The sequence below is a fragment of the Protopterus annectens genome, chromosome 2.part2, assembly GCF_019279795.1.
Source record: "Protopterus annectens isolate FY-2018-M chromosome 2.part2, PAN1.0, whole genome shotgun sequence".
Taxonomy (NCBI): domain Eukaryota; kingdom Metazoa; phylum Chordata; order Ceratodontiformes; family Protopteridae; genus Protopterus; species Protopterus annectens.
In genome coordinates, this window is record NC_056730.1 from 839,925,632 (window position 1) to 839,942,237 (window position 16,606).

Genomic DNA, 16,606 nt, shown 5'->3' on the forward strand with positions numbered 1-16,606 from the left:
TGACATCCTTTTTAGTATGTATGTTAGCTGGAGTGAGGTGTCAGTCCCTAGGTCACTAGGATGTCAGTGCATGTGCATGCCTACATCTCTCCACAAGGACAGGCATAGCGGGTTTCTCCTTTGAGTCCCCCTGTGACTGTGGGGACCTTGGCACTGGTTGGTGGCTGTGTGTCCCTTCCCTGTGATGTTCCTGCTACAGCTGTTTCTGCAGGATCATATTGTGTAGCATGACACATACTGTGAACATGTGTGCACATGCAACTGGAGACTACTGCAGGGCTCCACCTTTTATATCAAGGCAGCAGAAACATGACTTGAGCAGCCCAAACACATGCTCTATGATGTTCCTAGCTTGTGTGATTGCCTCATTATAGTATTATTCTATAGGTGTGTGTGCATTTCTGATGGGTGTCATCATCCATGGTTCCAGTACATAGCCAGCATCCCCCAGTAGATGGCCGTATGGGTGTCCACCCTGGCAAATGTCTAGTACAGCTGTGATGCATGCCAGATGTGGGAGTCATGATAACTGCCAGAGCTGCAGGCACACACATTCATGATAATGCCCTGGGTATTGCACATGACTTGGCAGGTGATGGAGTGATAACCTTTGTGGTTGATGTAGACTCTACCTTCTTCACCAGGTGGTGCTTTGTTGTGCACATGAGTTCAGTCTATGGCCCCCAGTACTGCAGGGTAGTGTGCTACACAGTGGAAGAGATGCTTATTGCTGGCCCTCTCCTCAGGGATGCGGGATAAATAAATGTGCTCACTGGCATCTACTTGCATGACATCCAGGAACTGGTGGAGTAACCTGAATGCAGATGCCTATGAGACCCCCATTATGTCCCCATTTGGTCTTTGAAAAGTACCTGTAGCTAATATTCTAAGGGCTACACATACCTTTGTTTCCACTGGGATGGGTTCCCCTCTGTTGGCTCTGGGTCTGAGTTGAGGGTGGCAGAGCTTGGTGAGTTCTTGTAGTATGTCGCTATCCACCCTGTAGTGCTGTACACTCTCCAGTTCATATAGCTCCCGGAATGTTACCCTGGGTCTGAACACTCTTTTCCTTCTCAGTTTGGGCCTATTGTCAGCATCAGCATCATCACTGACCTCAAACTCTAGCACATACAGATGTAGCAGTGCAGGAGCAGCCCCTATAATTTTGTCAGTTAAAATTCCCAAATGTGTACTCCAATGGTGCAGAGTATTTGGGAAAAATCAGATTGTAGGCTGTATGCATACTTTATACTGCTCAAACTCGCACTGTGGGACCAAACACAGCTCAGAATCATCGGACACACACTCCCGGCTTAGCAGTCCTTAGCTGAAAGCAAACAGGCACTGCTGAGCACCAGTCTCCTTACACATAGCATGACACACTCCCTTTTGATGTCAGCTGCCTGTTCTACTACTACCTACATGGTTCTAGCCCTACCACGGGTTGTATCTGTGGTCACATTGGCCCTTTTTGCTATTCAGTAACCCCAGCTCATTTACAGACAGCTAATTGAGTATACCCTGGATACTGCACTACTCTAGGGCCTGCCTCCATAGCAGCCACTGAAACCTGCCATTGTAAGACTCTGCATGCTAGGCATTTTTTTTATTGTGTCTTTCGGCTTTTCCCGGTTAGGGGTCGCCACAGCGGAACTCCGGACCGCTAATGATTGGCAGTAGATTTTTACATGCCGAGTTGCCAACTCTGATGCAGAACCTTCAATGAAGGTACTCCCATTCACGCATGTCTCCACACAGAAGACGCTCTAGTTGAGAGTCGAACAGAACAATGTCTTACTGTGAGGTGACAATGCTACTATAATCCAATATTTGTTCAAATGTCTAATTTTCATTTTTTATACTTTTTAATTATTTTTTTTTTTTTGTAACAGCATGTTTGCATGTCACTGCGTGCTGTGGAAACGTAATATATGTATTAAATTTTTTTTTATTTTATTATTGATTTCCATATAGTTGTGGCCATTTGCATGCTACAGTGCAATAGCCACCATTTTATTTGGGCTTGTATAACCCCTATTTAAAATTTACATTCCGGTACACAGTTTCTGTCCATGTACATTTCTAACACCAACATGGCATCTACATGGATGCCTTTCTGCTTATTGAATCACAAATCAACCTCATTTGCATTGATTTCACCAACTTATAAGGGAATTTGCATTCCAAGGACACTTCCATGTCTGCACGTTCATGCACACCCCTCCGCATTGTTTATTGGATTGCTCATCAGCCATGTTCCGTGTTGGAGCCATGCCACTATGCTGACATGGCAAATTGCTCCATGTAGGCTTTATTGAATTCCCCTGAATATGCTGACATTTCTCATCTCGTTGCATCCATACTGTTCATGACTGTGAAAAGAAAGTATTATACATTTTAGTTCCAAGACAAACTGGTTATTCATTATACGTCTTCTACAGTTTCCTAATAGTCATTTGTAATGAAGCAGGTAATTTGAAGACTGAATTACTAGAAATGTGGGAGAACAGGAAAGCAGACAAAAGTATGCAGCAAAAGATATGCATTAGTTCCACATCCAGCACTTCAGAATAGATGTACCAGAGGAGATGCAAAAGGATGCAGTGGGAATAGCCTACAAACTCTGTCAGTATGCTCTGCTGTAGACAATACAAAGGGCATCAGGAAAAACAATCTCTGCATAAGTGAAAAGAGTAGAAGTTAAAAGTATACCATAAAGAAGAGGTTTGAAATGTTATATAGAACTGCATTAAAATGATCAAGAAAGGGAAAACCCAATGGTAAAGGTACTTTTTGTTAGAAAAAGGAAAGAGGGCAGAATAAAATGTGTGGCGGAAAGAATGAGGGAAGGACTACTATGTGTCAAGTGGCTAGACAGTTGGTGTAGGGTTGTAGTTCAAAGGGAGATCATATGCATCAGAATATCATAAGTCATTTTTAAATCCTTAAATGCAGGGGGTTCATGTGATCTCTTATTGAAGTAGGGCAATGTTTTATTTATTCATTTAATTTACATGTTATGTCTGCATTTTATTTTCTAAATAAATATTACTAGTATGACTATAGTGAAGGTAATGATCCTTATAAGTTACCATTTCTTTAAGTCAAGATATGGCTTCTAGTAGAGAGCATTTATCATGTAAAGGGTTAGCCATAGTCTAACAGGGTACATTGTCCTCTAGAGCTGAGTTAAATATGACACTGAGTTCCCTTTGTGATCATTTTATTGATGGAAAAAAAAACAATAAGTACAGGTGAAGCCAACATAACATTTAAAATAAACAGTTATAGCCGCTCTGAGACAACTCATGCTGGTTGGTGTAACCAAGCCTATTCCGGCTACTGTCTATGGTCTGGGTGCATAATTAGGCCCTCTCAGGCATGACTTATCAACCAAGAATTTCAAGATAAACTCCTAGCCCATCCAAAACTAGCCTTGGCCCAAGCCTCTTTTGTCAGCCTGGCCTGTCAACCTTCAAGGGGCCACTGAGGTATAGAAGGGGAATGTTAGGGGCATAAGCCACAAGGCAACTATCCACTGGCATGCTTGATATGCTGTTCTTCCCAAGCAGCCTCTCACCCATAACATATTCACATAAGATCAACAAGTTCTTAATCATTTTCACTAATCAAAACTTATACAGTATTTGAAGTATTCAGTAATAGACAGAGTATACTGGAGACTGAATAAGTCAAAACCGATCCAAATCTGGATCATAAAAGCCTTTATCAGCTTTTGCTAAGTCTCTGTGCTCTGTCATTTGAAGCCAGACTCTGGAGCTGCTCAAGCTACTCTGTGATTAATAAAGCCTCTGACATTTCAACACCTGAGCTTCTTATGGCTCGCCGGCAGTAGTATCTAGGCATAATAGCAGACCAGAACAAAACCAAGTTAGGGTAAAGATGGCACAGCCTGTGCAGATCAGACAAAATTCTACCCAAAAGGATTTTCTTAAGAGCCATGGTTAGGTCATTGACCTCAGATGGGTGATCACTGAAGCTGGTAATTGTCTTCTAATTGTTACCTGACACCAAATTGCCCCAAAACTAAAACCATAACTACACCGGAAAACCAAAACAACATTCTACCTATTGGTGGTATTCTAAGAAACCGATGTGTCCAGTCTGTCATTTCACTGGTTGCCAAGCTGCCCTTTGTATGAATGAATGTCCTAAAATCCAAACAACCTTGTCCCCTGGAAAGCAACAGCACTGTATTACTGCTTAAGATATATATATATATATATATATATATATATATATATACAAATATATAAATATATATATATGTATAAATATATATATATATATATATATATATATATATATATATATAAAGGCATCAGATTAACCATGTCCCTGTTTTGAGGATTTGGTAAAATAACCATCCAATGCTAAACCAGAGGTATGGCCCATGTAAATAGAATGAGAGAAGTATCCCTGTGGTGAGATGATTTGGAAATTGAGGGACTTCCTTGACTTCTGTTAGCCTAATTAATTGTTCTGATTTTAGATGAAAAATAGGCCCGATTAACCCACATACAGGGAGTAGCCTGTGCAGGAAGGCAGCTCAATGGATGAAGCAAGTGGGCGCTAGGATCCACCACATAACACAAACACTCAGGTCACTCCAAGGCAAGTACAAATATGACTCAGTCATTGTCCATGCTGGTGTGAATGACCTGAGCTGTACCTCCCTGGACTACATGAAAAGAGACATAGAGGAGCTCTCTGAGCATGTAGCCCAGGCCGGTATGACCCTGACCTTGAGTAGCATCTTACCCTCACCAAGAATGATGCCACAATATGAAGACAAGATGATCAATTTCAACAATTGGCTTAAGTATTGGTGTCATTCAAAGGGGATCCAATGCCTGTCAGCCTGGGATGACATGCTCGACAAGCCACAATGCTTCGCTAAGGATAGCTTGCACCTGTCACCCTTGGGCTTTCGAATATTGGCAAAGGCTCTTGCTACCCCCATAGTGCCTTTTTTAGGCAAGGCTCAAAAGACAAACCCACCTCCATAGGTATCACAAGGGATAAGAAACGAAGAGTAATGCTACTCAATGCCAGAAGTCTAAACCTCAAGATGCACGCACTTAAAACTCTCCTTAGCATGGAGAACATCGATATCTGTGCAGTAACAGAAACTTGGTTCAAGGCTCCCGAGAGCACCCTAGCACTACCAGGTTATACCTCATACCATGCTTTTCGGCCCCAAAACTTGGACCGAACCACAAAAGGAGGGGGAGTATCAATATTCGTCAAAGATACCCACACTTCCAGGATGGTGGCACAGCACAAAGCATCAGAGACTATCCACGTGTAACTAACAGTGGGTAAAACTGCCTTCCAGTTTATAGCCTGCTACAGACCACCATCCCAAACCCAGGAACCCCACTCAGCCTTCCTGAGAACACTGGAAAATATGAAGGTCTCTCCAAACACTATTATACTGGGCGACTTCAGTTACCCAAACATAGACTGGGAGCATTACTCTGGCTCCAACACCCTAGCCCAAAGGTTCCTAGAATTTATAAACTCAAATGCTATGGAACAACTTGTTACCACTCCCACAAGAGGGGAAAACATACTGGACCTGATCATCACCAACATGGGGACTCTATGCTCCAGACCAGAAGTGTATCCCTCACTGGTAAGATCAGACCATAAACTAATCTCACTGGATATTTACATCCTGACTCCACCCCCTGCCCTGAAAACCACAGTGAAAAACTTCTCTAAAGCAAATTTCACACTCCTCAAAACCGAGGTGGAATCCTTCAAAGCCCCCGGGCCTGTGGAAAATACGGTCCAGACCGCAGAATCCTTTATAAATGCATTCTATGAACACTTTCAGGAATGCATGGATCAGGCAATCCCAAATAAAACCAAGACCCAATCCTCCAAAGGCAGACGTCCTGTCTGGTGGACCCCAGCCATAAACAAACTATACAACAGAAGGAGGAAGCTACTACATGATAGAGCAAAATCCCAAAAAGGGAAGGCATCTCTGATCAGTATTAGCAAAAAACTACGGGCACTCATAAAATCGTCTAAGGCCAGCTTTGAGAGAAAAATTGCACAAGACGCTAAGAATAATCACAAGGCTTTCTTTAGTTATGTTAGGAACCTGGGTGGGAATTCCCAGATATGCTCAGAATTAGTCCAAAATTACCAAAAATACACCGAACCCACAGACATTGCCAACATCCTAGCTGACAGGTTCAGTGCAAACTTCTCCCCCCCTCCCCACCAAAAGGGCAAATATCTATCCCAGCAGAGTGTTGCCCCCCTGACATCTCAGATGCTCAGGTAAGAGCTGCCCTCTCCAAAGCAAAAAACACAGCATCGATGGGACCAGACGGTGTCCTGGACTGCGTCCTACATGAACTCCAAGAAGAGCTAAACCCAAACATAAAACTACTGTTCAATCTCAGCCTTACTACAGGATATGTACCCAAAGAGTGGTGTACAGCAACAGTGGTCCCTCTCCACAAAGGTGGTGTCTCAACGGATCCTGGAAACTATCGCCCCATAAGCCTGACTAGCTTGGTCTGCAAAGCTATGTTAAGGATCATCATGGACCTCATAAATAAAGATATTGGGGACCTACAGACACTGGGTCCTACCCAGTTCGGCTTTGTTAAGGGCAGATCCTGCCTCTTAAACCTGGTTGATTTCTTTGAAACAGTCACCAAGGCCATTTACGAGGGGAAGGTGGTCCACACAACCTACCTGGACCTCGCAAAAGCCTTCGATACAATACCCCACTCAGGCATTATAGATAAGCTCACCAGCTTAAATATAAACCCCTATGTCACTAGATGGGTTGCAAACTGGCTCAAGGACAGAACCCACATGGTTAGAATTGCTGGAGCCATGTCAGACTCCAAACCAGTTACAAGTGGCATCCCACAAGGCTCAGTCCTGGGACCTCTCTTGTTCGGTATATATTTCTTGGAGGTACAGGCCAACACGGAAGGACTGTGGCTGACCAAGTTCACAGATGACTGCAAACTGGGCGCCATAATCGACTCTCCAGCCAACACAAGCATCCTCCAAAAGGGCCTTATAGAAACAGACAACTGGTGCCAGAGCCATGGCCTCAAGCTAAATGCCAAAAAGTGTATAGTCATCCCCTTTGGCAAAAACAAAGTGCCCACAAATTACCACATAAGTGGTAATCCATTAAGTACAGAAGAAGTAATTAGGGACCTGGGGACCCAAGTTGATAGCAATCTCTCATTTGACAACCACGTGGCCAAAGTGGTTAGAAAAACATTTTATATAGCCCACCTAATCATGAAGGCATTCACATCTAGATCAGGGGAGGTCATCGTGCCTCTTTACTCATCCCTCATCAGGCCCATAATTGAGTACAATGCCCCTTTTGGGATGTACCTTACCAGACACCTGCAGCAACTGGAAAGACCCCAAAAGTACTTCCCCAAGAGGATCAAAGGGCTCAAACAGATGCCATATGCTGCCCGGTTAAAGAAACTCCAGCTCTACTCAGTGGCATACCGCCTGCTCAGAGGCGATCTGCGCCTGACATATAAAGCCATGTCCAACCCGGAATTAATGGACATGCTGCACCTCAGAAAATCCAAATCCCATCGAGCTACACACTCGAGAGACTTGAACCTCAGCACTGAAATACATAGGACATGCTGGAGGGACAGATTCATAACCCAGAGGCTCCCTTCACTCTGGAATAAAATCCCAGTCCAGGTTAGGCAGAGCCCCTCATTGACTCTCTTCAAAAGTAATCTTGATGAGTGGATGGGAGATCATAGGTTTACCCCGGGTATCACTTCTGTGTCACTGTTAGACAGAGGCACAGTATACTAACATCGAAAAAGGGCATAGCAAAATTAATTTAAAATGGGTGGTGAAAGCCAAACACACTCTGGCTAGGCTTATAAATGCCCTAGGGCAGATAGCCTAGTATGAACCTATGAACCTATGAAAGCTGGTCTTATCTAAGTGGATGACTACCCATTGCTAGAATGGTCTGGTTTGGAGTTTCCTAATCAAATTAAGGCAAAATGCTTGGCAATAACAATGTCCTCCCATTGCAAATAATGTAGTAACTCATTGGTTCAAAAAGCCACAGCATACAGTCATATAAACAAGGTGGTCCATAATGTAAAGGAATAATAGATGTTAAAAGTGTAGTAGAGACCCTTAACAATGATTTCCATATGATGGATGCCAATTGGTTTCCTAGGGTGTCTCAAGGCTGCTGTAATATTCTCCCAACCCTTCATAATTCTGATGGTAACCCAATGATTGGAAAAATCAGGAAGACCCCTGAATGAGGATAGCTAACTTAACATGTATGTATAAGGTGCATCATCCATGAAAAAATCTCTGCACCAAAAACTGTAAAATGAGTACTATACTCCACTGCCTGAGGTGCTGAGGTAGCTTATTGCCAATGGCAAACTGTCCAAGCCATAACCTACTTTGAAGGACTTGCTTGTTTATATGTGTGTGTATGTGTGTATATATCTATCTATATGTATATGTATATATATATATATATATATATATATATATATATATATATATATATATATATATATATATATATATATATATCTATAAATATATGGGTCTACTTGAAAACACCGACATGCCAAAACACCGACGACGAGAACACCGAGACCAGAAGATCGACAACTGAGATAACCGACAGTTTAAAAGCACAAAACTTCACATGCCCGACAAACCACAATCCCGACAGTCAAAAAACAAAATAAATATCTTTTCTGAAAAACACACACACAACACAAGCACACCAAAAACCTTACAAACCTACACTAAACCTTACATACACAACTATCTAGGCACTAACCTTAACCCAAACCCTAACCCTAAGGTCCGTCACTATCGCACCCTTACCTAACCCGCGCCTTAACCATAACTCATTTAACCCATCCCTAACCCTAAAGTCTGTCACTATCGCACACTTACCTTACCTGCACCCTAACCCTAAATCACTTAACCCGCCCCTAACCCTAAGGTCTGTCACTATTGCACACTTACCTTAACATGTCGTGCTCTCAGCGTCGTGCTTTTAAACTGTCGGTCATCTCAGTTTTCGATCTTCCGGTCTCGGTGTTCTCGTTGTCTGTGTTTTGGCATGTTGGTGTTTTCAAGTAGACCCATACATATATATATATATGTATCTATATGTATATCTAATCTATATACATATATATATATATATATATATATATATATATATATATATATATATATACATATATATGGTTCCACTTGAAATCATCAAATTACCATTTCATGGAATTGCAAATCATCGAGACCAAATCGTCGAAAACTCATTTAATCGAAAACTCATATCATCGCATCTCAAATCATCGAAAACTATGAAGCAGCTACAAATAACATCCCAGACACTGTTTACTATGTTTATGCAGGGGGGAAAGCCCCCCACACCCCCCGTAATAAACTATACCAACTCCAAGGTCGCACTACAGTGGGGTTAGGAAATAACCTCTTTCCCCCACTGTAGTGCAACCTTGGAGTTGGTATATTTATTTACGGTGGGGTGGGGGGTACAAGGGGGCTTGCCCCCTGCATAAACACAGTAAAAACTTTGTGGAATGTTATTTGTAGTTGCTTCATAGTTTTTGATGATTTGAGATTCGATGATATGATTTTTCGATTAAATTAATTTTCTACAAATTGGTCTCGATGATTTGCAATTCGATGAAATGATAATTCGATGATTTCAAGTGGAACCATATATATATATATATATATGGTACTAGGCTATCGGCCCTAGGGCCTATACAAGCCTAGCCATAACAATTCCCTGGCTATTTCTTCCGACACTATTTCCTTCCCTGGACCTCTGTCTAGCAGGGTGACTGACGTGATCCCCGGGTGAATTTCCTTTCTCCCATCCAATCATCAAGGTTCCTTTTGAAGAGAGTCAAAGAGGCACTCTGTTTGACATGTATGGGCAGTCTATTCCAGAGTCTTGGGAGTCTGTGGGTCAGGAACCTTTCCCTCCAGCATGTTTTGTTTATTGTGATGACAAGGTTTAGATCTCTGGAGCATATATATATATATATATATATATATATATATATATATATATATATATATATATATATATGTATATTATATATATATATATATATATATATATATAAATATTTTTCTATATATCTGTATCTATATATATATATATATAAATATTTTTCTATATATCTGTATCTATATATATATATATATATATATATATATATGTGTGTGTGTATGTGTGTATATAGATATATACATATATATATATATATATATATATATATATATATATATATATATATATATATAGATGGAGCAGTAGCATTGTTGCCTGACAGCAAGAGGTTCTCAGGATTGATCCTTGGCTGGAGTGCCTTCTGGAGTATGCATGTCCTCCCTGTGTTTGTGTGGGTTTTCTCCAGGTGCTCCAGTTTCCTCCACCATTACAGAGACATCTGTCGAGAGCGTTTCTCCCCAGGCCTCTGCTGAAAATTGGCTTTGTTCGAAGTTGGACTTTCCTGGTAAATAAATATATAGATAGTCTTTTTGTTGATCTTGCTGGGCTTGATATTTTTTGACTGTTATGACAGGTTGTCTGTCAGCTAATGTTATAACCTATTTCTTGCTTCTACTCAGTCTGAAGAGGCCCTGCCTTCCTGCTGTGGTGCCAGTCCTTGTAATAGTGTCTTCTACTTCCCCTTTAAATGATATTCCTTTTATTCTTTCTTTCTATATCATTTTTATTTAATTAATATTCTTAAAATGCACGCACTCGAGGCCCTTCTCAGTATGGAGAACATCGATGTCTGTGCTGTAACTGAAACCTGGTTCAAGGCTCCTGAGAGCACCCCGGCACTATTAGGTTTTACCTCATATCATGCGTTCCGGCCCCAAAACCCGGACCACTCCACAAAAGGAGGGGGTGTATCCATATTCATAAAGGATACTCACACCTCCAGGTTGGTGGCAACGCATGAAGCTTCGGAAACCATCCAGGTGCAACTAACAATAGACAAAACTGCTCTACAAATTGTAGCATGCTACAGGCCACCCTCTCAAACTCAGGAACCCCACACAGCATTCCTGAAGACACTGGAGGGTATAAATGTATCTCCAAACACCATCATATTGGGTGACTTCAACTACCCGAATATAGACTGGGAACATTACTCAAGCCCTAACTTTCTAGCCCAACGGTTCCTGGAGTTCATAAATTCAAATGCCATGGAACAGCTAGTCACTGTTCCCACGAGAGGAGAAAATATACTAGATCTCATTGTCACAAACATGGGGACAAAATGCTCCACACCGGAAGTATATCCCTCATTGGTGAGATCTGATCATAAACTAATCTCACTGGAAATCCACATCCCGCCCCACCCCAAACAAAAAGACCATAGTGAAGAACTTCTCTAAAGCAAACTTCACACTACTCAAGACTGGTGTGGTATCCTTCAAGGCCCCTGAGTCAGAGGAAACCACAACCCAAGCTGCGGAAGCCCTTACAAATGCCTTCTATGAACACCTCCAGGACTGCATGGATCAGGCAATCCCAAATAAAACCAAGACTCTTTCCACAAAGGGCAAACGTCCAGTCTGGTGGACCCCAGCCATTAACAAACTTTACAATAAGAGGAGAAAGCTATTACATGATAGAACAAAATCCATAAAAGGAAGTCACCCCTGATCATTATTAGTAAAAAAATACGAGCACTCATAAAATCAACTAAGGCCAATTTTGAGAGAAAAATTGCCATGGATTCAAAGGACAATCATAAGGCCTTTTTCAGCTATGTTAGGAACCTGGGTGGAAACTCACAGATATGCTCAGAATTAGTCCAAAATGATACAAAAATCACTGAACCCACAGACATTGCCAACATACTGGCAGACAGGTTCAGTGCAAACTTCACCCCCCTCTCCCCCCCTAAAGGACAGATAACTATCCCAGCCGAGTGTAGCCTCCCGGACATCTCAAATGCGCAGGTGAAAGCTGCTCTCTCTAAAGCTAAAAACACAGCATCAATGGGACCGGATGGTGTCCCCGGCTGTGTGCTACACGAGCTAAATGAGGAATTAAACCCGCACATAAGGCAGCTGTTTAATCTCAGCCTTACCACAGGATACGTGCCCAAGGAGTGGCGTACGGCAACTGTGGTCCCACTCCACAAAGGTGGCGCCTCTGGACCCTGGTAATTACCGCCCCATAAGCTTAACAAGTCTAGTCTGCAAAGCTATGGAGAGGATCATAATGGAGCTCATAAACAAAGATATAGGGGACTTGCAGACATTGGACCCGACCCAGTTTGGCTTTGTCAAGGGAAGATCATGCCTTTTGAACTTGGTCGACTTCTTCGAAATAGTCACCAAGGCCATTGATGAGGGAAAGGCAGTCCATACAGCCTACCTTGACCTTGCAAAGGCGTTCGACACAATACCCCACTCGGGTATTGTAGAAAAACTTACCAGCTTAAATGTAAACCCATATGTCACAAGATGGGTTGCAAACTGGCTTAAGGACAGAACCCACAGGGTTAGAGTTGCTGGCGCTGTGTCAGACTCCAAGCCGGTCACAAGTGGTGTCCCACAGGGCTCGGTCCTTGGCCCCTATTGTTTGGCATCTACTTCTCAGAAGTACAGGCCAACATGGGAGGACTTTGGCTGACAAAGTTTGCAGATGACTGCAAACTGGGCCATAGTGGAAAGTGCATCGGACACTGATATCCTTCAGAAGGGACTCACGGAAACAGATAGCTGGTGCCAGAGCCATGGCCTGAAGTTAAACGCCAAAAATGTATAGTCATACCCTTCGGGAAAAACAAGGTAACCCCAAGCTACCATATAGGTGGCAATCCACTAAGCACAGAAGAAGTTATCAGGGACCTGGGGACCCAGGTTGACAGTGGCCTTTCTTTTGACACTCACATTGCTAAAGTGGTTAGAAAGACCTTCTACATTGCCCACCTGATCATGAAGGATTTACATCCAGATCTAGTGAGGTCATTGTTCCCTGTACTCTTCACTTATCAGACCAATGATCGAGTACAATGCCCCATTCGGGATGTATCTCACCCGACATCTGCAGCAATTGGAGAGACCCCAAAAGTTCCTCACCAAAAGGATAAAGGGACTCCAAAATCTGTCATATGCTGCCAGATTGAAGAAACTCCAGCTCTATTCAGTCGCATACCGTCTGCTCAGAGGTGACATGTGCCTGACATACAAGGCCATGTCCAACCCGGAATTAATGGACATGCTCCACCTCAAAAATCCAAATCCACCAAAACCACTAGAGCAAGCGACTTAAACCTTAGCACGGATATAAATAGGACGTGCTGGAGGGATAGATTTATCACTCAGAGACTCCCTATGCTGTGGAATAAAATCCCGGTCCATGTGAGGCAGAGCACCTCGCTGACTCTGTTCAAGAGAAATCTAGACCTGTGGATGGGAGATCGTAGGTTTACCCCGGGAATCATCTCTGGGTCACTGCTGGACAGAGGCACAACAAACTAATGGGCACAGTATTTTTTCATATAAGGGGTGGCGTAAGCCACAATAATTTGGGCTAGGCTTATAAATGCCTTAGGGCAGATAGCCTAGTATAAACCTATGAACCTATGAACCTATAAGAATCAGTAAGAATATTGACAGAAGAAAATAATTCAAGGACAAATAAGACAGCCCACAGTATTGCTCAAGCCTACAGCAGCTTCTTTGAAATACTCCTATGAATGTTTTTATGAAAAAAGAAATGGCAGGACCAATCCCTTCCTTATCCCTGACTTCAGCTGCATCTGGGTAACATCTGCTGCAGTGTTCAGAATACTAAAAGTTTCCTTTCTGTCTCCCTTTTTTTTTTTTTTTTTTTAAATAGACTCATATCCTTCCCAGCTAACTATATAACATATGAAAATGAAAGCAGTTTAAAGTATCTGGGTACAAGTCAACATAAAGAAGAACATTCTGCCCAAATTACTTGTCCCAGCAAACACAACAAATGGCAAAGCCAAGCTGCACACAATTTACTGAACAGAAAGATAAAGAACAAGTTAAATCCCACAGCAACATTAACCACACGTAAGCCTTCAAAAGTTCCAAACCAGGTACCACCATATAATAGTGCTACAGTACAACAAACACACACACACACACACACACACACACACACACACACACACACACACACACACACACACACACTAGAAAAAAACTTTCACAGGATCATACTTGGATCTTTCAACTACCAGTCTTCAACTTCCCTTAACCCTTCACTGTAGTTGTCAGAGGACCCCAAGAGGCACCACTAAGGTCACCATTTCATCTTATACAACATTTTATTTCATTTTATCTTACATAACATTTTATTTCATTTTTACCTCATGTTATTCTATTTTATGGTATAATATATGTATTTACAATATATTATTTTATTAGAATATTTATATATTACATAATTTTTTATTTTTTAAAATGAACTTGTATAATAACATTTTTAATAAGAATTTTCTAATAAGATTTTTTAATATAAACACTTAATGGAACAACAATGAACCTTTAGCTCAGTATTTTATAAGTATTACAAACTTTATACCTATTTAAGGTTGACATATCTCATTTACAAGATTATGTACAATATTTTTCTACTGTTTTTTAACAAAACAAGTTTCTGATGGAAGTCCTGTTTTTCCTATTGTACTGTTTTGGATGAGTTTTAAACAATGTATCTTTTTATAACTTTTTTCACAACCTCTTTTTTGGAAAGGTTTCATGCAAGAAAGAGTTAAAATTTGTATTAATTTATGGCCAGCCTATAGGATTTCAAAACTAATTAACTAATTAAACAACTGGAACCATTATTTAAACTGAGGGTGAGTGGAAAAATGTAGATTCTGATGAAGTCTCCGTGGAGGAGATGAAGCGCTCAATCTGGTTGCTTTTTACTGTCTTTTATTATTTTTTCATTAAAATTTGTAATTTTTGCTGAACTGCAGTGGAATATTGAAGGAATTACATTTCTACTACAGAGGAAAGCCTTTATTGATACTGGACTGCGCATTGGAGTTTTTGCAGTGTTCAAAATACTAAAAGTTTCCTTTCTGTCTCCCTTTTTTTTTTTAAATAGACTCATATCTTTCCCAGCTAACTATATAACATATGAAAATGAAAGCAGTTTAAAGTATCTGGGTACAAGTCAACGTAAACAAGAACATTCTGCCCAAATTACTTGTCCCAGCAAACACAACAAATGGCAAAGCCAAGCTGCACACAATTTACTGAACAGAAAGATAAAGAACAAGTTAAATCCCACAGCAACATTAACCACACGTAAGCCATCAAAAGTTCCAAACCAGGTACCACCATATAATAGTGCTACAGTACAACAAACACACACACACACACACACACACACACACACACACACACACACACACACACACACACACACACACACACACACACACACACACTAGAAAAAAACTTTCACAGGATCATACTTGGATCTTTCAACTACCAGTCTTCAACTTCCCTCAACCCTTCACTGTAGTTTAACACATCCCTCAAGAAGTTATATAAATAATCAGGTAAAATCTGACTAAAATACCAAAACAAAACTCAAACCTGAAACGCTATGACTGCAACTTAATGGCCTTATCACCAGGCCAAACTAAGAATCTGATTTTTCTTGGTTGTAATATCACTTCTGACAGTAAATTAATGACATACCACTTCTTGTATAGTTGCTGACAGACGGCTCCATCTTTATGAGCTGAAAGAAACTACCACACCTTCTGACCAGTTCACACTTCCTTCAAGCCACTGCCAGAATGCTAAGGAACTCCAGGTGGTATTATTTAAACCCCCCCCCCTTATTAAGCTCTGCCTTCATTGACTCAGTCAAAGACAATGAAGCTTACAGGTAAACTGCACATTTGATAACAGATGTCATAAAAATAAACTGTTTCTTGGACTGCAGTAAAGGCATTTTTTTTTCAGTTTTTAAGTTGAGGAAACCCACTGTTGACACATACCATTTTAACAAAGCAAACCAGGCATATTGTATTCCTAATCTAATTACTCAGATCTAAGCAATATGCAGGTAGAGATTGATAGAAAGAAAAAAATTCCTATAGGATATAAAATATTGTGTTCATATTTTTAAACTGTTCTTCTAAGAATCTTCTCTTTTGACTGAGATTACTTTTACTAATAAAAACACAAATTTTCTTAAGTTACTTGAACATTCACTGATTGTTTATTTTGAATTAGGTTAACATTTCAGTTACAAGATCTAGTGGACGGTTTGGACAAGTGCAGGTCTGGTACCAGACATCTAACAGTACTGCCTTTGGGGGATCTGACTTCATCTCTACAGTAGGAAGAATAGTGTTCGAGCCAAATGTGACAACAAAGTGGTTTACCATTGACATACTCGATGATAGTGATCCAGAAGGACCAGAACAATTCTTTGTAAATCTAACACGGTTGGAGCTTATTGGAAGGTAAATGGCATATAGCACTTCTGGGAGTTTCTGTTTAG

The 16,606-nt window shown here is 41.1% G+C and overlaps 1 protein-coding gene across 1 annotated transcript in view; it reads left to right on the forward strand.

The window, feature by feature from the left end:
• Positions 1 to 16,606, forward strand: part of ADGRV1 (adhesion G protein-coupled receptor V1) — a 3,979,741-nt gene that overhangs the window by 1,686,293 nt on the left and 2,276,842 nt on the right. The window contains exon 64 of the mRNA XM_044064182.1: positions 16,336 to 16,568. Within this exon, the coding sequence (XP_043920117.1) occupies positions 16,336 to 16,568 (233 nt within the window). The remainder of the gene's footprint in view (positions 1 to 16,335; positions 16,569 to 16,606) is intronic.